Raw genomic sequence first — 23,524 nt, forward strand, 5'->3', positions numbered from 1 at the left:
TTGTTTTCTATTTTATTTTATTATCTTTTATTAAAATTATTTTATTTAACTTGTATCTGTTTGGGGCCTTTACGGTTTGTCTGACCTTTTATTGTATTGGATTCTTGGATCTGTACTGCAACCTTGAGTGTCATGAAAGGAGCGTAGAAATAAAATGTATTATTATTATTATTATTGTTATTATTATTATGTAAATATTGCACCAATATCCAATTTTTAATTAGGAGAATAAAAAATCTGTTTATAACAGAATAAATTAAGAAAATGTGTGCCTTGTCATTGACATTTTAATGTTAAAGATATGTGTTTAAACCTGCATCATTTTATTTATCATCATGAATGATGGCTTTCTAAATTTAGCTTCCTGGAGAAGCTTGTTTTTTTATGTTTATTTTATTGTCAGTCACATTTTTGTTGAACGCCTCTTTAGAGCTTTGTTCCTGAATTTAAAAGCAGATCATTTGTCCCCTTCATCCTTCAGCTTATCACCTGTCTTGGACAGCCACAGATGCAGCCAGCTGTTTTACTCAGAAGGCCACATGTTAACACAAACCTGTGCCATTCACTGCCATTTAAAATGTCCAGTCAGTGAGAAGGTCTCCTCAATGGAAGTCTGGCCCATTTTAATTGATTATTTAATAGGAAATACAGAGTCGTGATTAGGAAGCAAAGTATTTTTTGTCTGGGTTTGGATAGCAGCCCCAATATAAGTTTGTGCATATCCTGTAAGGAGAATCCAATGCATCAGGAAAGCTGACTTGGACCATAGACAAGAGCAAAGTGGATTGGGCAAGTCAGTCGGAGCATGTTAATTTGTTGGAAGCCACCCAGCTCTTTGGTGACACAGAAATGGGAAGCCCCATGTGTAGCCACTTCTAATGGCCATTAGCGTTGTGTTGTTGATGGAAGCCTTCCACGTATCTGCTTGACTGTCCAAATTGTGTGCTATTACGGGGGCACAACTTTTTCAACACGTAATGTGTAACCATAACAGTGGGCTGGTGAACCGTGAGATGTTGACCTGAGAAACTATGGTACATGTCTAAATGGGTGCAGGATTAGAGCATTCTCAGTTCGTTCTCCGTTTGTGCAGAAAGTCCAAAGATGGCTTGGTTAGCTTGTCAGCAGGGTAGGTGGCCACACAGCAGGTGGTAAGAAAAGCAGAGTTATTGTTCCTATTTTTAAATTCCCATAGTAACCAATTTGCAATTGTAAAGTCAAGTATAAATACAAAATATTTTTAATGATAATTGTTGATTGGTTGTTGTGTAATTTGATTGACTTGAGATCAGATCCAATGGTAGTGCAGCACATGTTGCAGGGTAGAGTCATTTAGATGAAGATTTAAATGGAAAATCCTCAAATGCATTCTATGCTCTGATTAATTCTTTGTGTGCACACTGCCGTTTTGCTTTGTGTCAGTGGTGCCTCATAGTCTTAGCATATTTCCCTGTTTGTCATATTCCCTACAGATACAAATCAGTGAAGCAGCGAACAGGCAGCACCACAGGCCAAACTCAGTCAGCCAGCCAGCCCTCCCAGCCTCCTACCAAGCACAAAGCTGGAGGAGAGAAACCAGAGAAAGGTGACAAGCAGCAAAAAAGACCACAGACGCCCTTCCATCATCGGTGTCTGACCAGTGATGAAGCCTCAATGGAGACCGAGGCAGTAGCAGGCCAAAGGTTGGCCATGAGGAGCCAGGATGGAGGAAGATTCCCTAGTATTCGTTCTGCAGATGTGCCTGCCATCCAAAAAGCCCCCCAGCTTCATAGTGGGACAGTCAGCGCTGGGCCATCTGAACAGGCAAACTCCCCCCAACCACCATCACTTAGCCCACACCCCTGTGAGCGTGGCGAAGAGTCAGGGGAGGGCATGAAGAACCCTTCCACTCCCAACAGCCAACACTTTTACCAGCCCCCTCCTGAACCTTGCCTGGTTGGTGTAAAGGGTTCAGGCGACGAGTCTGGAGGCCCTGAAGGTCTGAATCAGCACTTCCACTCCCATCACCCCCACCCTCATTCAGGAGCCTCAACTTACTCTGAACCTCCCGAGCCCACTGTGTATGTGGGTGCAGCAGTCAACGTGGAGGAGGAAGGCTCACACGCTCCATGGAGATTATTCAACCTGCCCCGCAGGAAAGAAGCTAAGCTGCCCATGCCATTGCTACCAGGGGATAAGCTGAGGGATGAGTCCTCTTTATCACAGGATAATGTGGTCTCCATCACAGAGTGAGTAACACCTGGCAATTAATAATTGCCATTTGATGACCCCTTACTTTCTCTATCACACACACACACGTACACTCATGCCACACACCTAAAGATCTTAACCCAGGCAGGGACACAACTGTAAATCCAACCCCTCAACAAAAAATCAATCAATCCAAAAACAAAATGCTTGAACAAAACATGTTGATACAGCACCTCTGTAGATCTGATTTGCTTCACTTGAAAGATCATGCAAATGGCATTGCTTAAATACGGATAGGGACTTTTTTAATTTCCACAAATATCGGTAGGTACAGTACATACATGTGTTGTTTATATGTAAAACTATGCACACACATGCACCTGCATATACACACACACTTAATGATACACTGATTAAACAGGCAACCAAGTCCCGCTATTCCTTTCACTGCTATAGTCACTGTGGGCCAATTTGGAGCAGTCTCACTTGTCCAGAAAATGGAGTTGGGTAACTTGATAATTTGAAGGAATAATTATTTAAAAAAAAAAAGTTCCCATCCCACCTCGGCCCTCGTCACTCATCTCTGTTTCAGAATGTTCAGCACTTAGCTGTGCACAGCATGTGAATCTGTTATGTGCCCTTTTGACATCATATATGCAGGGCCAGCACTACTCATTGATTCCTACACAAACACACACCAGAGATAAAGACAGTGGAGAAATGGTAGAGTTGGATGAAAATAACGCTTTGCTACAGAAACACTTTGTGCTGGTTATCAGTTTTGCAGACAGTGAAATGAGATTGCACCAAGAGGACAAGCAGGGCAAAGGATCACAGATGGACAGAGTAAGGGGACTTGTCCTGTGCGATGGCAAGCAAGGATTACCAGCAGGCGGTAGAGTGGCTGCAGTAGAAATTATGGTTATGCAATCCCCAGGACCCACCACTTGGATGGGCTGTTCTAGTGAACTGTAATCTTCCCAGCACTTTGTGGCGGATAATCTGTGGCCCAGGCCACTGCTCACTATCACTTCGCATCAAAGCTGGACAGGCATGACAGGAGGACAGAAGCACAAAGAAATGTAGGTGACCGTGAAGAGCGAGGGCTAACACATATGTTGGTTCAGTCCCTACTGTGCTGCTAGGCAGCCACTGGTTTTCTTCGTTTTCTTCTCTCCGTATTCTGTTACATGCGAGGAGCAGATAGGCCACAGTGATATAACAGGTGATAAGTGTCTGTCATTAAGAGTATGAGCAGTGAGTGTTGCTGTCACCACATTTCTATAAATTTCCCAGAGAAGTGATTGTCTGACAACAAACATAATGCATCAGTTCTTCTGCGTGACAGCTGTCACAATTCCCTGCAATTGCTGCCGTTTCTTAGTGCATGAAAACATGCTAGAAACGCTATATCAGGCAGCCTCATGTCAAAACAGTTGAGGAGTTGAGGAAATGCTCCAATAATTCACAACAAGAATAGGTTGTATAGATTGTCTGTGAACTGTAAATCTCTGTGATCTTACTTTAGTCATCACACCTTTAAAATGTCTGTGTTCCTAGGGTGATGTCCACCTCTAAATGGCCACTGAAGGTTTCAGAAGAACGCATTCAGATGTATCGAGCCAGGAGAAACCAATACCTATCCGCTGCCATAACTGACGGAGATCACGAGCCAGAGGTAGACCCCTATGCCTTCGAGGAAGGAGACGTCAAGTTCACATTCTCTAACAAGAAAGATAAGGCAGGCGGTGAGCGTGAGCCAGGCAAAAAACATAAGGTAAGACAAGAGTGTGTCTTGGAGTGTAAGTTGTCCAGACCAAGCAGTCTTCCATGGTTATGTTGGAAATTGTTGGACAAGTGGTGTTTTTATATTGTTTGACATTTGATCTTCTGTTTCCTTAAGGGTTTTCTACACCAACTAAATGCATGAAGTTCAGTTTATACATCACAATAACTGCTGCTTCTGTGGATTTTGAACAGTATCCAAGAAGTCCCATTATAAAAGTAAAATACCAAAGCGCTCGAGTTCATTGATGTTGACCTAAAACAGCCCACTATAACTTTTATCACCTTTGTTTCACCAGTGTTCTGCCTAAAAAAGTGCTACACACAGTAAAATTTCTATTTCATTCTGGTATTCAGCCACTGTTTAAACAAAAAAAAGTCACAGAAACAGAGAGGAGAGACTACAGCACAAACTATTTTCAGGTCTGATAATATCACATTAATGGTCCACAAATTTCTCTTGATAGGTTAATTGAGAATATCTTTATTAATATAGTTTTTAATTAAAGCATGTGAAATGTAGGAAAATGCCACTGAGTATTGAAATATTCTTTCTCACCCAAACTTGCATATTCCTAAGTAAGAAATGCATCTTTACAATCTACAGATTGTGGCCTTAGTGCAGATGTTGTGCTCTGCTGCAGATTGGTCCTTTTTAAGAGAGAGTAATGGAATTAATGGCTAGGACATAACATTCTTCCCCAGCTACAGCTGCTCAGCATACAGTGTACACTCAACCAAGAGCACACACATACACGTGCTGAGGGACAGACCCCCAGCCTTCCCAAATATTGATGTCTGAGGGGGAGTCTCATTCCTTGGATCATGATTTCACTGTGATTCACACTGGAACTCTTGTTTGCCACAGCAGAGGCAAGCAGTCCATTTTCTCACATTGTACTGTCCAGCCACGTGCTCTTAGTAACAACATAAAGCTTCATTAACACAAGATTGTTTTCTTTAAATTTAGTATTTATCTAATTGACCCAATCTCACAATGTACAAATAGTCACAGTTGACACATCTTTCCAGTGCTATTAGTCCCTTCCAATCATCCCAGCTGTCTTTTTCCTCACAGGGTGAAGATGGTGGAACAGGCCCAACTGATGGTAAGAAGTCTCTTTATATCATATGCAAAATATCACACTGCCATCTTGAGAAAACCTTGACAGTGAAGCCAAAGGGCACATGCTACATCTTGGAAGTCATTGAGATCTGAGGAAGCTGCAAAGTGAATAAAACATGTCAGTTACATGTTTAATTTATTCACTGCAATATGTCAATAGAAACTACATTCATTCACTCAATTACTAGCATTCTTTCTCAGTTATTTTTAATTTAAGTTTCATATAACACATTCGTCACGCCACAATAATTTTAGTAATTCAGTTTGGAAGAAAATCTTTTTCTGGTCTTGATTAAATAGAGAGTGAATTAAGGCCAATCAAGTATAGTCATTAGCATAAATATAGCTTAAGGCAAGATTTTTGATTCAGTTACCCCAAATCTATTTGTGGACATTAACAGTTTGAAGCATGATATATTAATATTAACATTAGGTTTGTCTGTGTCTGTGTGTATGTGTGTGTGCAGATGCTCAGCGGGCAGCTGCTCACAACCGCATGGCCTCTACCAGCCTGATCCATGAGACAGACCTGGTGGTGTCCATCAATGACCTGGACAACCTTTTCAACTCAGATGAAGATGATCTGGCGGTTAGTAGAGACCCTGGCTAACAGTGCATTAAATGTCTCATAACACAACGTGTGGTTTGGCACAGAATGAGTGAATGTGTTTCCATTGGCATTCACGTGCCAAAGCAAACTCTCCACCATGGCCATTATTGGCCAACCACTCGGTTACCCCTTGTGGTTCATCTAAGGTGGTGTCATGTGTGATGTTGTCCTAGAGGTTTCGCAGGTTTCAAAATATACCAGGAATGAATACAGAGCAATAAACAGACACTTTGAGTTATTGAAGTCATCCGGTGATAAAATGCTTCACTTTTTTCCACAGCCCGGGTCCAGGCGACCGGTGAATGGAACAGATGAAAAATTTGGCAACAAGGAACCAAAGCCATCCACTTTGGACCCCGCATCCTGCATTAGTATGTATTTCTACATCTCTCTCTACTGATGTTTCTCATATCCCTCAACACTGATGTTGCTGAAGTGTTGATCTGGAATCAGATTCATAACACCTGTGAGCCCCTTAAAATAAAGAATTGTACACTAATATTTTTGCCAGAACCCACTTTAGAGTTAAACGAGTATTCCCCCGGTTTATAACTCCAGCTAATTAAAATGTCATCAAATTCTTAATTCACTCAATTAAAATTGATGCTATTACTATATAAGCATTACTTTGATGCGGCAGCAGCTCAGTTGGTAGAGTGGCTGCCTACCGACCATAGGGTCAGAGGTTCGCGCCATACTCTTCCCGACCACATGTCGAAGTGTCCCTGGGCAAGATGATGAACCCCCAACAGCCCACACCAATCCCCAGCTGCTCAGTGCTGATCCCAAGCCCAGTAGAAATTGGTGAAGGTTGCGTCAGAAAGAGCATCCAGTTGAAAACCTCTGCCAAATCAACATGAAGACAAAATGATCCACTGTGGCGACCCTGACCTTACAGGATAAGCCGAAAGGACCAAAAAAATAATCAATCAATATAAGCATTACTGATGCTCACACTTGGATTTGCCACCTAGTGGTGAAGAATATGGCTGTAATTTCCTACAGAGTGTTTGGCTCATAACTGACATCTCAGTTATCCTGTGGTCGTTGTTTTCTTTGTTACTATAGTCATTTGTCTTTAATGCAACAGGAACCCAAGGATTTAAAGGAATTTATGCAAACTACTCGTAGATCAGCCAAATACAGTTAACAGATCAATTACAATCTTAGACTCTACCCTTTTAGCATGAATTGTCCTCATCTGTGATGAATCCTGTTATAACAAACATATTAGCAGTTCGAAGCCTTGGATAATTCCCACTATGAAGCATACAGTCTTTTCACCAAGAAACCAATCATTCTTTTTTTAAAGTCAGTACATGTCAATAAATGTTTAAAATGAATGTGATACTGCTTTTACTAAACAGCTCGGCTGGTTTCTGTAAATATTCCCCATAATAACGCAGGGGAAGAAATGCAGCAAACACAAACACACAAGTTAACTGCCAATTGTGTAAACATGTAATAACTCTAAGTTGAGGTACCTGTTTGACTTTAAGCATATCTAATGAGTTATCATCTGTTACGTATTTGTATAACAACTGCTAATAACAGTTGTTTGTCATATTTGGTTGCAGAACATGTACAAATACATCAGCAAACATCTTGATGCACACTGTTGAAACAAATAACAGACTTGTGACAGCTTAAAATTATACAGTTGCATTAAAACATTACATCATTCACATGATGTGTATAATACTAAAAGTATGTTAAAGAATCTTAAAGAATGATTTGTGATGAAGGGCTCTATATGCAGTATAGAACAGTTCAAGATTGGAAAATATAATTTAGTGTGTCTCATTATCAGCTTGTTTAGGGGTGTTATTTATAATGAATTGTGTTTGAAAAGACGTTTTTTTTCTTCACATTATTTACCAAACTGTTCATTTTCTGATTCAGTTCGATGTTTCTCTCTCCTACACAGGTTCAGCAGACCTGCACCAGATGTTTCCAACGCCTCCCTCGCTGGAGCAGCACATCATGGGCTACTCACCCATGAACATGTGCAGCAAGGAGTACGGCAGCATGGAGCCCAACCCAGGCATGACAACACTGGACGGCATCTCATCTCTGGGAGGCCACTTCAGGATTGAGGTGGAAGAGAGCTTCTGCAGCCCCAAGCCATCTGAGATCAAGGTGGGTCTCGACTCAGTAAATCTGTCAGGTATTCAAAACTGACTGAACAAGCAGGTCGGATGTACTGAAATTTACAACCAGTGGTTGTCAGTGGGGAATTACTGTTGAGGAAAAGTTATTTGTTTTGCTTCTTCAGAGGCAATGTAACGTACACTTTGAGAGAATATCTATCTCCATGTCCATTGTGACTAAATCCAGTACTTGACTGGGAATCAGTCAATCATGTACCTAGATTTTTTTTTTCAGTAAACCAACTTTTACATTTATTGGTTAAATTCCAAACAGGATCTGCTCATACCTAATTCTGTTTATGCAGCAACTGCCTATTTATAGTTGTTGAGTAAATTACACTGTACATGTCACGTTTCATTTTCTGCTGCATATTTATTATATCCTATCAGAAATTGTACATTTAATGTTTATAAGTAATGTACTTATATATACTTGGATGAAATGGCCATGGATTAAAATTATTATTTTTTTTTCATCTCTGTAGGACTTCTCGTTTGTGTACAAGCCAGAGCTATGCCAGGCATTTGTAGGCTGCTCCATGTTTGCTCCTCTGAAAACATTGCCCAGCCAGTGTCTCCCGCCTATCAAAATACCAGAGGATTGCATATACCGCACAAGCTGGACCATGGGCAGAGAGATGCTCAACCCTGTGCCTGTCATGACCTTCCTCAACAAGGATAGGTATGCTACTGTAATAGATTCCATGTCAATTTTTCCATTATCTAGATAGATTTCCTCCAGGAAAGTTTCTATCTGATTTTTATCTTTCTAATGTCTGTGGACCCAATTCAATTTTTTTTTCTCATTATTTATCATGATGATCTGGACAGAAGGTTGCTGAAGCAATCTAATTTACATTTGCTGAAGACATGGCGAGGCTGTGGTGGCTGGCTTTGGGTGCAAGAAGCATATACTCTGCTCTCTTACTGTCCACACACCCTCTGGTCTCTTCCTGGACAGGCCCTTACCAGTATGCTCAATTTTCCATGCGTGGATGTCTATGGTGAAGCAGGGAAATGACTGTAAAATGCCTTCTTGGTTCAAGATCTCACTAGGGTGGTGAGATGGGTCTTCAAAGTTGCTCCATGCCACCTCAGGGCTTTGCAGCCTGGACTTTCTAGTTTATCCATCACTGTCCCTCATAACTATGCAGACACTAATAACTGTTAGCAAAGTTTAACAACTAGACTTTTATTAAAGTACATTAAAGCCTGACAGGAAGTGTAGTGCAGAACAAACCAAAAATATGGTGAGTACATTTGAAAATTCTAATATGAGTACGACGCAGGTCGACTATTCAGAAAGAGACCCAAGCTTGGCCAGATACCTTAAAAAATGTAAATAAATAATATAATAATAAATAAAATAAATGTATAATAATAAGTAATAAATTATATATATTAATAATATAAGCGAGAGAGAGCGAGCCCTGGCCACAAGAGAGTATGTGGACTGAGCACTGGGACGTCCTCGCAATGGATCTGTGCCAGGGGTTCCCTACAGCGATATACTGTACTCAGCTTTTCCTCCCTCCTGCTCTCTCATACAATGTCTCACTGCTTCCTCTCAGTTGCTTGCCAGCCCAAAAATAAACCTTACCTCAGAGAATGCCTGTTGAAATGGTTATTAAATGTCTTCCTTTCTCCTGTTGCCTCTTTAGCTACCAGTGTTTCATTTTCCCACTTTTCAGTATTCCTGTTGTCGCGCTCTGTTCCTGTGTAACATGTGTGCAGTCTAGGCCAACTGTGAATTGTTTTAGTAGTGAGTGCTGTGGCCTACTGCCTTATTACTTAGACAGTCTTTACAAATTCAGAGAGACAGTCGCTTAATTTGCTTTAAAAAGGGCATGTGGAAATGCATATTTTTATTCTTCTATGTGACATTATGTTGTACTTGGATGTATATCTAATTTTCTAGATTTTTTTTTTTGCACTGGTATTTGGACTTAAATAGTTGATTATTGTCTAATAGGGATTTTTTTTTTTTTAATAATTCTAATAGTCTTAAGGACCTTTTGGCTACTTCATAATCATAATATATGTCACTGTTTCCTCTATCATATGTACTCTACTAAATTATTTTAATTCTGTTGCCTTTTCTAATTTGTCTTTTAATCTTTCTGTATTCAGTAATATCCCCAGCGTAGGCAGCACCATGGACCAGGACTACAGCCAGACCTTCACCCCTCAGACCCATACGCCCTTCATGTCAAACAGTGCTCCACCAAGTAACAGTGGCACTGGCATCCTACCATCCCCTGCTACCCCACGCTTCTCTGCCCCCACTCCCCGTACGCCACGTACCCCGCGCACACCTCGAGGCCCTTCCAGCGTTCAGGGTTCACTGAAGTACGAGAACTCTGAACTGTACTCACCGGCTTCCACCCCTTCAACCTGCCGACCGCTCAACTCAGTGGAACCAGCCACAGTTCCCTCCATTCCCGAAGCTCACAGCCTCTATGTCACCCTCATCCTGTCTGAATCGGTCATGAACCTCTTCAAGGACTGCAACTTTGACAGCTGCTGCATCTGTGTGTGTAACATGAACATAAAAGGAGCTGATGTAGGTGTTTACCTAAGCGACCCTGTTGGTGAGGCCCAGGAACCCTGCACCTGTGGATTCAGTGCTGTGGTCAACAGGCGATATGGCAACGGCTCGGGCCTCTTCCTTGAGGATGAGTTGGATATCATTGGCCGTGGTTCCGACATCAGCAGAGAGGCAGAAAAGCGCTTTGAGGAACTGCGGCTCTCCTCACTGGAGAGAACTGGAGTGGGAAAGGGAGACCGTGTTCCAGATGACCTGATTCTCCTCCTGCAAGACCAGTGTACGAACCCCTTTTCACCCATTTCAATCCTGGAACATGAAACAGTAACACGGGGGCCAAGTGGGCCCCCTCTACTGCCCTGTGTGAGGGTGGAGGAAAGGGACTACCACAGCGACTGCTACATGGCCCTGGAGCATGGCAGGCAGTTCATGGACAACATGTCAGGTGGGAAGGTGGATGAGGCGCTGGTCAAGAGCACCTGCTTGCACCAGTGGGGCAAACAAAACGGTGAGAATAACATTCAGAAAAAGGTTCTGACATGTCATGAACTGCTTTTTCCACCAATTGTGTTTTACTTTTTTAGACCAACGTTGCAAATTTGGTTTTTGTATAGCCATAAATATAGTTTAAAGAATCTGTCTTCAAGTAATCTTTATTCCACTAGTTTTAATACTTTCAGAAATGTATTATTTTATATAAATACATTTTATATAAATTTAAAAACTGATTTTTTTTTTTATTTTTATTTATTTTTTATTTTTTTTACAAAAACATTTTTTTTTTTTGGTAAAAACTTTTTATTTATGATGAAAATGTTCATTCAGTTTATTGTATATGCAAGACTTTTTAACAGTAATAAATTTAAAATGTAATCATTTTATCAGTGATATCTGATGAACACATCTCTGCTTTTTTGCAACCAGTGGCTTCTTATATTGTGATTAATCTTTAATTTTCCCTTTCCAGCAGTGGACGTGAGTGCGTTGTGTTCTCAGGATGTGTTGCGGGTCCTCATGTCTCTCCAGCCTGTACTCCAGGATGCAATCCAAAAGAAGAGGACAGTGCGGTCATGGGGGGTTCAAGGGCCTCTTACCTGGCAGCAGTTCCACAAGATGGCTGGACGAGGCTCTTATGGTAAGACTGAGGAGTAGCTGGGGAAGTCGAATTCATAAAATACAGGGGTGCTCTGCATGTAAAGGACCTAAAATGTGATCAGTTTTTTAGCTTCATCTGAATCAGTATGTTCTAGCTTCATATTGGCTGAACACACCTGATTCAGGTAATCAACAGTGACTCATTCAGGGATAGTTAGGAAACAAGCAGGGTAGGAGTCCTTGGGGACCTGTGCACCACCATGAGGTATCTTGTGACCTCCCTGCATGTCTTGCGCTTGTGTGAGAGGCAGAAAAAGTGGAATACCTGGGACCGTGTATGTTTAAAGCGTAAACAATACACTGTTAGGTTTAGGTTTCACACCACTCTCGCTCAACACAGACAGTACTTCTATTCAAGCATGTGTCTGATAAAGAGCTGCAGACTGTACTGGCTATAATACCAGGGTCTCCTCTCACACGTTGATTGTATAAGCTGAACAGCCAATCGTAGCGATCTATTTAATTAACGGGACAAATATATTTTAGGGATAGTTCAATGTTAGTATTGTTTCATTTGTTTAATTGGGTTCCATTTATCTAGCTATAGGACTGTGTGACAATCTCAAAAGGCTTTGTGTGATTTATGTAGAACTAGAGAAAATTCATAAAGTTTTTTAAACTTTCAAGCACCACTGTAACTCACTTAGTATTTGGTGTTTGTGTGTGTGACATTTTGGGGTTGTGTGTGGTGGTGGTGGTGGGGGGGGATGAGATCAATAGGCAGTGTGGTCCCACTGCTATGGTCCAGATGTCAGCTCTGTTGGGAGGAGCTGTCAGATCATTTTGACCTTGCAAGTTGATGCACAGTTGAGGCCAAAAAGAAAAGGTGGGGGAGCTGACACCGTACCTGTTAAAACCACTGGTTCACTGTTCCTTTACATTTTTTTTATGTTGTTCCACTTTGATTTTCCCTTCTTTCACCTCCTCTTTCCACCTGATTCCCACAGGCACAGACGAGTCCCCAGAGCCACTGCCGATCCCCACCTTCCTCGTTGGTTATGAGCATGACTTTGTGGTGCTGTCACCTTTTGGTTTGCCGTACTGGGAGAAACTATTGCTGGATCCCTTTGGCTCCCAACGGGATATTGGCTACCTGGTGGTTTGCCCTGACAACGAGGCTCTACTCAGTGGCGCCAAAAGCTTCTTCAGAGACCTGACAGCTGTCTATGAGGTAAAGACTGTGAACAAGGGTGCAAACCCTTCATTGTTACCACTGTCCAAATTGTATTCACCTCAGGTTTGTTAGCTATTTGAAGTATTACAGCTGCATATGGTTTATGTAATAGAATGATTATGACATGTATAGACAGATTTGTCATTTTTCTTGTATTTTTGCTTCCTGGTAGTTTTTACACTTAGTTAAAATTAGATGTCGCTCTTAAAACCGAGTTGGGGTGCAACTACTCAAAAATGTAAAGCCATCTTCATAATAAATTAAATTTATCAGCTTGTTAATGTGTACATTCATTATGTTTGCTTCTGTCTCTGTTTTTCTTAAGTCATGTCGACTGGGCCAACATCGGCCTATTTCCAAAGGCTACCCTGATGGCATTGTTCTTGTCGGTGGCAATGGAGCCAAAAACCTTGTGGATCAGCCAGTCAGTGACTGGTTCCTCAAGGCTTCCAGCAGCAACAACGATGCCTTCAATAAGCTCAAACTCTATGCACAAGTGTGCCGCCACAACCTCGGTATGTGCCATTTACCGCCTTCTGGGAAACTGTCGCATTTTTGATCCTTCACCATCCTAGGCTTTTCTGTCACAGTGCTTGGTTCAATCAGGTCTTTGTTGCTGAATTTCCACCCTCAGTACCACTTGGTTTAGTTTATAAAAAGGTTAGCTAGAAAGCCTTGAATGCTTGAAAGAGAGAAGAGCTTTGAAATGTGACAGCAATGTGATCATTGTAGGATGAGGTCAAGTTGAAATGAGTATCTTTTTATATTCTCCCAGCGTCATGCCATCAATAAAAGTCCAATGATTTATTTCTCTATCTCTTTTTAGCTCCATACCTCGCATCCCAGCCACTGGACAGTTCTCTTCTCACACAGCCCTGTCCCCCACCCTCATCCAGCCAGTTATTCTCCACACAACTGTCTAGCTCCAACTCTAGCTCAGTCACCCAGCAGGGCTCAGTAAACGCTGTAGGCTCCTCTGTTCCAAACAACAACAGCAACAGCGGATCTGGAAATGGCTCTGCATCATCTAACAGTCTGGCGACATCCTCAAACCAGCCTGGTAGCGGAATGCCACCTGCCAAGCCCGGCTCTTTTCCCCCTTTTGGGAGCATGGGCAGCCAGGGCCAAGGTGGCCCCCAGAGTGGACAGCTGGGACAGCAGGCTAGTACCCAGAATACTGGCACCTCAGGGGACAACTCTAGCAGCCAGGCCCAGGGGCCTACTGAGCCTCCTGAAAGGTATTGCTGGATACATAAACTTACACAGAGTTGCCTAAAAACAAAGAAAAACAAAAAAATGTTTGCTTTATTAAAGAGCAGTAGCAAATATACAAAAGAGAAAATATGTCTCATAAAATCAACACTGAATTGAATACACTGAATTTTTAAAAAATTGCCTATATTGGAACAGTAATATCTGTTGCCTTCAGTGGCAGAGCTAGACCATATTCATAGGGGTGGCCCAACAGAGACCAGTACTGAGCCCATACCCCTTTCTTGTCTCTCTCTCTTTCTGCTCTTTGCAAACCAAACCGTGCCATATATCAAACCTACCTGACAATAATAATCATCCATGTGAAACACAGTGAACTGTGTATGGATTAAACAAAGCTTCACATAGATGATTTTTAACTGAATTTCTTGAGTAGTTGTTTGTAGCCATGTGACCGTAAATATTAAATTGTGACTTACTGTGCTGAATTTCCTAAATTCACTAAATGTAACAGAATAGTTGCTTACATGAATGAAATTACAGTGGACAATATGAACTTAATTTCATAATAAAGTGAAAATGTATATTCTACACTGTAAAAGATGGACTTAATAGTAGAAATATTTCAAGGTAATATAGACTAATTCTTTAACTGTAGCAAAGGGGTTACCAAGAAACTGTTAAATATATTAGTAATCAGCTTTTGGTCACTGCTTTTTAAGGTTGGAGTTTTCCTTTAGTTGATTAGTTGACAACAGTCTAAGTACTGTTGTACAGAACTAAGCTAAACCGAGCTTCGGAGATGTCTCTGACCATTGTAGTTTCTGCCTGACTTGGATTATTTGCTTGCTTTGTACCTCACTTGTAAGTTGTTTTGGATAAAAGCATCTGGCAAATGACTAAATGTAATATTACTGGTTTTGTGATTATTGTGCTTTTTCCAGCACTTTGGATCGAGAGAAGGTAGGCGTTCCCACAGATGGGGAATCCCATGCAATCACTTATCCACCTGCCATTGTTGTTTACATCGTGGACCCCTTTAGCTATGAGGAGGCTGATGGTGGCCCAGGTCCAGTACCAGCCCACTCCAACGTGTGGACACTGGGTTTACTACGCTGCTACCTTGAGATGCTTCAGTTCCTGCCAGCCCACATTCGCACTTCTCTTTCTGTACAGGTTAGTAATACTCCCAGCAAAACACACTCACTCACTCACTCACTCACTCACTAACAACTTTACTTTTGTTATCACCACAGGAAAGACTCAATTGAAATCTGACATTTAATATTTTTACTCATCATACTTCATGTCACTAAACAGTAAGCTGGCATGGAAGGTGGAAGGGAATACATTCAGTAGTTGGAAATATTTCTATTTGTTTATTTTGTTATGGCAAAAGGCGATTATTGTACATTATTGTACAGTGTAAATTGTGTGCAGCTAGTGTTAAGATTTATTATACTGCAAAAACATGAAGACCTCAAACCTCTTGAAAAAGTACAACAACATAAAGCTTGTGGAGATACACATCAACTAAAATGAGCCCTCTGTGGCTGTAGAGGATGGCTATAAACCTCAAATGGTTAAACAACTAAAACAGAAATTTAATCCTGAACAGCAGCTATAGCAAGAACTAATAAAGCCTGTGGCTACATATGTGATGGATTAAATGTTGCCCATTTCCACTACTGACCTTCCATCCATATTTCAGACCCTAACCCTATGGAAATCTAATATGAGTTACTTGCGACATAAAGTAGTAAGTAAGGAAATAACATTTAATTTTGAATTGAGTGATGAGTAATCGATTACACAGTTTGAATAACAAGCCTAACACCTGCTGGTGGTAACTATTAGAAGTAGCAAATGTTTCATGTCTCACAGTGTTAACAATTACAAATTTCAGTGTTAACATTTATACCTGACTCTTCTGGTTATTTAAAAAAAAAAAAAAGATCGTCAAACACACTGGTACCTAAAAAGGAATATTTAATACACCTCTGCCGCTTAATGTACCAAGTTTTAAACTTGCATTAATTATGAGACCTGACTTGGTTTGTAAATGTCCCTTCTTAATCTGTCTTTAAAAAACAAACAAACAAAAACAAAGTGTGATTCAAGTGACAACATGAGATTTAAGTCGGGGGCTATTCAAGTCATGCTTTAAATAAATACTTACGGTCTTAGGGTACGCAACTTTTTTATATACTGGTCATCAGTGTCTATGCACAATATCAATGCATGTTAATGTAAAATGTTTAAATCAACATTCTTGCCCAAATGCTTTCCTCTCACTTCTCTCTCAGTAGTAGCTATTACATTCATGCTGGAAAAAATAGAACAAAAAGATTGTTATACTTAACCTACATCTAAACACTTCTTTTTTTTTTTTTTTTTTTTTTATACGTCAGATTGTGCCCTGCCAGTACCTGCTTCAGCCAGTACGAGGTGAAGACCGTCATATCTACGCTCAGCACCTCAAATCTCTAGCCTTCTCTGTCTTCGCTCAGTGTAGACGGCCACTGCCCATCTCCACCAATGTCAAATCACTGACAGGCTTTGGCCCAGGCTTGGCCATTGACACTGCACTGAAAAGTCCAGAGGTAAATAGAACACAGCCAAGCTATAGAAGTTTCACTCTGATTACTTTGACATAATCTCAGTATAAAAGCAGGAACAGTTGTTGTACTAGCATTCAGTTGTGGTTCAGCTCTTTAGCTGATCAGTAGCAGCGCCCTGTTGACATTCATTGTACTCTGATTGATAGGCAAGCAAACAGAGGCTGACACCGTGGCCCTAGCAGCAGTATTTCAGTCGCTTTTACCTCAGCAGCCAGACATGAACCTGACCTGATATGACCCAGCCTTTCGCCCCGGCTATGTTCAGTCTGCCTCTGAAGAGAAAGAAAGCAATAAGATAGAGTTTTAAGTGCTAACCATCCTTGTAGTTTTTTTTTTTTTGCTGGAACAACTCCAAGGGAACTTGTAACCCTCTGCTAGTCTAGAGTTTTCTTTCCATTATCTGCTTGGCTAACTCTCTGAGACCTCTATAATGGACTCTCGTCTCCGGGTTTAGACAAAGGGGCCCTTTAGTTCAGGACCTAATTCAGTTGCTTCCTTCATTGCAGCCAATGCTACCTTTTCCTTTTTAACACATTGGCAAACTTTAAAGCTGCCTTTGCTCAAGAACCATGTGTTGGATGGGACAAAGGGACTGACCCAAGTCATAGTTTTGCTTCTACTTTAAGTGTGAACTTAGTATATATTCAAATTAAAGCACAACATTAACATATCTGAAGCATGTTCAATTTCTGTTCATTTGTTCATAAGAGTGGAACATTTATGCAAAATGTTTTATCTTGACATCTTCATCTCCCAATTTGCAGAGGCCGGAGTGTCTGCGTCTGTATACACCTCCATTCATCTTGGCACCGGTGAAAGACAAGCAAACAGAGCTCGGGGAGACATTTGGTGAGGCATCGCAGAAATACAACGTGTTGTTTGTAGGATACTGTCTGTCTCATGACCAACGGTGGCTTCTGGCTACATGCACTGACCTGTATGGGGAACTCCTTGAGACCTGCATCATCAACATTGATGTGCCCAACAGGTAGGACAGCTATCAGCATCTCAAACCCTTCCAGCCTATATTGTTATTACTATCCAAAAATGTTGCTGACAGAAAAATTGTACTGCAGTATTTTTGTTTATAGAGCAGTCAAAGAGCCTGTAGTTTTTTTAGTAGTTTGTCTACATATCATAACATTTAAATGCATCACATCACTCACAGAATATTCCGCATTAGGTCACAGCTGCACAACAAAAGTCTATTAGCTTACGAATGGTGGTGTCAGCTACTCTGAAAATGTCTCTGCCTGATATTAAAACTGTGATTTCTGTGTCAGATTATGACACTTTTCACTGAAATATAAATTTTGGCAATTGAGACATAAAACAGGGAGGGTCTACACAGGCTCACATGGGGCGGTTGTCCACCAATCTCACAATTGGTGGTTCAATCCCCGGCTCCTCCAGTCACATGTCGAAGTCTCCTTGACCTTGAGCAAGACACTGAACCCCAACTTAGTTGCTCCCGGTGAGTGTTGGCCAGCTGCATAGCAGCTCCCCCATCGGTGTATGAGTGTGTGTGTGATTGTGAGTGTGAATGGGTGAATAAGAAGCAGTGTAAAGCGCTTTGAGTGCCAATAGGTAGGAAAAGCGCTATATAAGTGCAGACCATTTACATGTTCTGTTTTTAACATTTGGGATTTGTAACTAAGCACACTGTGCACAGTTGTTGATGAAAAATGGTTTTGAGTTGTGTGTCTGGCTTGTTCTGCAGGGCACGGAGGAAGAAGGGCTCAGTTCGGCGAATGGGCCTCCAAAAGCTTTGGGATTGGTGCTTAGGACTGGTGCAGATGACATCAGTTCCCTGGAGGGTAGTGATTGGACGACTAGGCAGGATAGGGCACGGAGAGTTAAAAGGTAAAGATAACTTTTAGCATGACAAAACAAGAAAAGCTAGAGACTACACTGTAACATGTTTTCTATAACAGTTCCATTTCTATTTCACCCTTTGAATTTATTATTTCGCTGTTTTCTCTTGACGCTCTAGACTGGAGTATTCTGCTGAGCAGGAGAAACCTCCAGTCACTTAGTCGCCGTCTGAAAGAAATGTGTCGAATGTGTGGCATCTCTGCCTCAGATACTCCCAGCATCCTCAGCGTGTGCTTGGTTGCCATGGAACCCCAGGGATCTTTTATCATTATGCCAGGTATAATGTATGGACAAGAGGAAGATTATTAAAAAACAACTTTTTTTATTAATTTATTTTTTTTAAAGGTACACTTATCAACAGAGTTGCATTAACAAGTAAGGCGGTGCTGAGGTGTGTGAATGCGTGTGTGTGTGTGCGTGTGTGTGCAGGGGGGGTGATTGATTGATGGCTGCAGCGTATTACAATGCTTGTCCGCTTCTTGTCCAGAGTAGATTGATGGCAGGGAAGATCGTGTACCTTTCTCTCATAAAGCACTACCTCTCAGATGCCCATTGATCTCATTGCGGTGTGATGGAGAGCCAGGTCGATGGGTTTATCTTGGGAAACGAGTGGGGGATTGTCAGTGCATCATACAAGGATTGTGTTGAGTGATGCTTGGCGAGGACATCTCCTTCCTAAAAAGCTCTTCCGACTGAGAGAGATTAGAAAGTCTGTGTTAGCTAGATGTACAAACATGCCAAATGATGAGTGGGGATTTATTTATTTACTTTTTTAATTGTTGTAACTTAATGAGATGTTCACACAAATGGTAAAAGCTGTGCTGACATTTAAATTTTTTTTCTTTTATGTTTTAAAGTTCATTTCTTACTTATTAATATTGTAAAATGAAAAGCAAAATATTTTAGCAGTCGCCTTAGCATGCGTGACCTCGTTAAAAGCTGTTTTTTTGTTGTAAAGCCTTAACAGTGCTCAGTTTTAAGATTTAAAAAACTATACATAATTAGCAGTTACACTAAAAATACATTGATTTAGAGATAGAAGAGAGATAGAACTTGGCTCAAACGTTGAGAATTTGCTTTGAGAATAGTAAGATTTTCTTTTTTCCCCATTCTGCTTAGCTGCCTTGTTTATTGACCTGTCACTCTCTCCTTCTGTGTATCCCATCAGATTCTGTGTCTACAGGCTCAGTGTTTGGCAGAAGCACCACCCTGAACATGCAGACATCCCAGCTGAGCACCCCACAGGACACCTCCTGCACCCACATCCTGGTCTTCCCCACCTCTGCCTTTGTCCAAGTGGCCAGCTCCAATTACACCAACATTGACCCCAACATCGACATTCTCAATGCCACCACTGGTCAGTACCTCTCCTTCATTTATCTTTTAGTCATTCTCTGGGATGCTCCTGTCTTTTTTTGTCTGTACCTTAAAGCATCCTGTGATCTAAAAGGGAAATGCAGCAATTACTCAGATTTTCCAGTCAAATCTCTGCTGTCTGTGCCTATATCCTTTCTGTTTACTTTTCTAGTCTGTCAAGAATCTGTTGCTGTAGTAATGTGTGCTCACGTAATCTACACCACCCTCATATGTCTTCAGCTTATCGCCTTCTTCAAATTAATTTGTTGTCAGAAATATGAATCAGGTTCATGCTCACTAAGCCAAAATAATGCGCTATTGCCATTAATTGATTTTTTTGATGCGTCTGACCTGTTGAACTCATCTGCTCTTCACAGATGGGTCAGATGCAATTGGCATCTTTGACCTTCTGGACCAGGAAAATGAATTGGTGGATCCAGACATCATCAACATTTCACCCACCACTTCACCAGTACACTCGCCTGGCTCTCATTACCACCATGGTGGTGATGGCAGTAAGGTGAGACATGGCTGCACATGCAGTCTGTTAAATTACTTTCATTACAGCATGTTATGACACATGGAAACAGAATAACCTTGAGTTTTTATCTTGTGGCAGGGCCAGAGTACGGACCGAATGGAGTCTCATGAAGAGGTTCCCAACCTCCTGCAGCAGCCATTAGCCCTAGGCTACTTTGTGTCCACGGCTAAAGCCGGCCCGCTACCTGACTGGTTCTGGTCAGCCTGTCCGCAGGCTCAGAACCAGTGTCCACTTTTCCTCAAGGTACCAGGCTACTTTTTTTTTCTCTTTAATTTTTTTTTTCTTTTTGGAGCTTGCTTCCTACACAAGAACACAGCGAATTAAATGTTTTGATTGAACAGCAAGACAATGTGGTGGTATGTAAGGGTACATGAAGCACATGCACTGTAGTAAGTCAGCTAATGCAAACAAATTAGATTGATACTCTCGTGTGAGCACTAAACATATTTTTTCTTTAAACTTTAAGATGTAAACTGTGAGCTAGTCCCTGTTGCAAGTTGGCAGAATTTATAGGCATGATTAATCAACTCCAAATATGTTCTGTGCCATTTTAGTTGCTTATGTGATCCTACATTAGCAAGTGATGTTAGGGTAATTGAACTCTTATGTGTAAACAAGTGGCACAAATAAAGAAAACTGCTTCACTGGTTTTGATTTGCAGTGATATACATTGCTTTTGAAATTAGCTACAAACTCAGCGCTGCTGTCTCTTCGCTCTGCAAAGAGCTGTAATTACTTGGATGAAAAGTAATAAAAGTAATCATTTTATTATCATTCTTTTGACACTGCCTCTTTCCCCGTGCTCCCCCTCTCAGGCCTCTTTGCACCTCCATGTGTATTCAGTGCAATCAGATGAGCTACTGCACAGCAAACACTCCCACCCCCTCGACTCCAATCAGACCTCAGATGTACTCAGGTAAACAACACCCAACACACTCCACCCCTCCACTACAAATGCTCAAAATATTATTATTACCGCGTTTGCTGACTGTGTTTACAGGGTGATATACATACAAGTTACATATAAATTTAAAATAGTCTTTAAGCTCCAAAGGCTTTATGTAGATACTTTTTTTACACGTATTGCTTAACATTTGCCTGACCTAAACAGAGATTTTTTCAATTTCCATAAGTCAAATTCTACAAAATACATAGCAATGAATTTAGTATTTTGATTTTCAGCTAAATTTATTATGCTTTTTAATATTCTTTCTAGAACCATTTGTGCAAACCTATAAATAACTTCAAAATTTAAAAATAAATGCTACTTTTTTGTGTGTATGCCTGACAGATTTGTGCTGGAGCAGTACAATGCCCTCTCCTGGCTGACATGTGACCCGGCCACACAGGACCGACGATCATGTTTACCCATTCACTTTGTGGTGCTCAACCAGATGTACAACTTCATCATGAACATGTTGTAACCAACAGTCTGTTACAGGACAGATGTAGAGGGAAACATTTCAGAGAACAGGAGAGCGACAACTCCAAAGGAGGTTTCATCAAGACTGAAGAACCGTACGGACCAGATCCAGACCAGAGTATGGAGCTGAATCCTGCACCAAGATGCGATTAGATGCCTTTTTGAAAGCTGAGGCGGTGCTGTCCCCAATGGCTGCTAATGGTTAAGACAGTCCTGTCCCTATGATTTAAAGACATGCACATACAGAGAAGGGAATAAAGAAGAGAGGGAGAAGTTGATTTTCAAATAATGTATGTAAGAGAATGACAGATTGGTTGTCATGGGTTGTAGCATGGCAGCACAGTCACTGGCCAGTCTGTACTGGAGAGATAAGTCTTATCTGTAAAGTTAGTGCAAGAAAAGGGACATATTTGATCAAGAAAGGAAACTCAAGAATGGATCTTTGGTTTTAAGATCTGAAATTCCTTTTTATTCTTTTGGATGAAATAGTATCCAAATGAAATGCCTGCATCTATCTTATTTATTGTTTTTAAATGTATAATTTGTCTTATTTCTTAACCTTTTTTATATATAAAAATGGAGAAGGTTTATATCACCTTCCTGCTTTAAAGCAATTGGTCTAAGATATATGTAATCGTCTTAATTAAAAAACAACCAGGAAAAAAAATCCCATAAAAACTGAATAAAGTCCCAGTAGGTTGCTTTTAGAGTATTATTTTTTGTAATGGAGACAGAATATTTGTATTGTCACAATGTACAGAAGAATTAGAGTGGAGAATTATGTTCCATGCCTTTGAGCATGATGGTCTTACAGCAAAGCTGTAGCTACAGAGGACTTGTACAGCAATGAACTTCACTGTGCTCAAATAAAGAGGTACATTGTTGTATATAGTATTTTATACCACACATTTAGACACAAAAACCAAATGGCAATATATATATAAATAATTATATATGAATGCCATGCCAGCACTTGGTGGTGTGGCTTCGGTTTTAGGAATAAAGTGCGTCAACTTATTTTCCTGTGCTTGTGTTTATTGCTTTGGGGAGGGGGGACTGTGATGTGCAATTGGACAAGGACACCAATAGTGGAGTGAAAGGAGAACTATTGGCATCTCTTGGAAGTAGCTGACCTCAGGTTTGATCTTTTTGTTTCTTTAGCAGAGAAAGAAAACAAGAGCTAGAAGGTGAGAACATTCAGTGTCCATATTACAGCACATCCCTTTAGTTTCCTGTACCTCTCCTTACTGTTGATCGGCTGAGGTCTGGCTCTTGTGGCCCCACTTCTGATTGGTTACAGATACATTTAGACCAAGCCCATTTTACTTTAGTGTGAAAGTAAATGTGTGGTGTAAATGAATTCTGACCAGCTGTGGATGGCTGCCCAAAAAATGAGTTATTCAGTATTTGTGCACACGGGAAGATTTACTGTCTGGATTTCTCCTGTTCAGAGGAAAATTGTACTATTGAAAATCCATTGGTATTGCTCTTGATTTTACATATTTGCCAACATTTGTTGGCTTTAAAATTTTGACCATCAAAATGTATTTGGTCTTTTTGAGTGTAGATAAATACATTCAATATTTAATAAAACCCTGAAAATTAACTTTCAGTCTAGTGCCATGTTTTCTTTTTGGGAAATCATGGTTGTTTGTAGTAATTACTATATCTACTTCTACTTTACTCTAGGTCAGTTCTTACCACATTCTATTCACACATGAAAGACATTGGAATAAGCCTGCAAAAAAGTTTATTATATCT

The 23,524-nt window shown here is 40.8% G+C and overlaps 1 protein-coding gene across 2 annotated transcripts in view; it reads left to right on the forward strand.

Moving 5' to 3' along the window:
- Nucleotides 1-22,781, forward strand: part of med13a (mediator complex subunit 13a) — a 67,547-nt gene extending 44,766 nt beyond the window's left edge. For both annotated transcript variants that reach the window (XM_067493987.1, XM_067493989.1), the window contains 22 exons: nt 1,473-2,228; nt 3,751-3,967; nt 5,054-5,084; nt 5,569-5,690; nt 5,992-6,082; nt 7,639-7,850; nt 8,347-8,543; nt 9,992-10,914; nt 11,374-11,541; nt 12,509-12,732; nt 13,061-13,250; nt 13,562-13,973; nt 14,892-15,123; nt 16,359-16,550; nt 17,333-17,556; nt 18,289-18,431; nt 18,562-18,720; nt 19,612-19,800; nt 20,177-20,319; nt 20,419-20,583; nt 21,156-21,256; nt 21,632-22,781. In XM_067493987.1, the coding sequence (XP_067350088.1) occupies nt 1,473-2,228; nt 3,751-3,967; nt 5,054-5,084; nt 5,569-5,690; nt 5,992-6,082; nt 7,639-7,850; nt 8,347-8,543; nt 9,992-10,914; nt 11,374-11,541; nt 12,509-12,732; nt 13,061-13,250; nt 13,562-13,973; nt 14,892-15,123; nt 16,359-16,550; nt 17,333-17,556; nt 18,289-18,431; nt 18,562-18,720; nt 19,612-19,800; nt 20,177-20,319; nt 20,419-20,583; nt 21,156-21,256; nt 21,632-21,764 (5,224 nt within the window). In that variant the 3' untranslated portion in view covers nt 21,765-22,781. The remainder of the gene's footprint in view (nt 1-1,472; nt 2,229-3,750; nt 3,968-5,053; nt 5,085-5,568; nt 5,691-5,991; nt 6,083-7,638; nt 7,851-8,346; nt 8,544-9,991; nt 10,915-11,373; nt 11,542-12,508; nt 12,733-13,060; nt 13,251-13,561; nt 13,974-14,891; nt 15,124-16,358; nt 16,551-17,332; nt 17,557-18,288; nt 18,432-18,561; nt 18,721-19,611; nt 19,801-20,176; nt 20,320-20,418; nt 20,584-21,155; nt 21,257-21,631) is intronic.
- Nucleotides 22,782-23,524: the final 743 nt, after the last annotated feature.

This window comes from Channa argus, chromosome 24 (genome assembly GCF_033026475.1).
Source record: "Channa argus isolate prfri chromosome 24, Channa argus male v1.0, whole genome shotgun sequence".
Classification (NCBI taxonomy): Eukaryota; Metazoa; Chordata; class Actinopteri; order Anabantiformes; family Channidae; genus Channa; species Channa argus.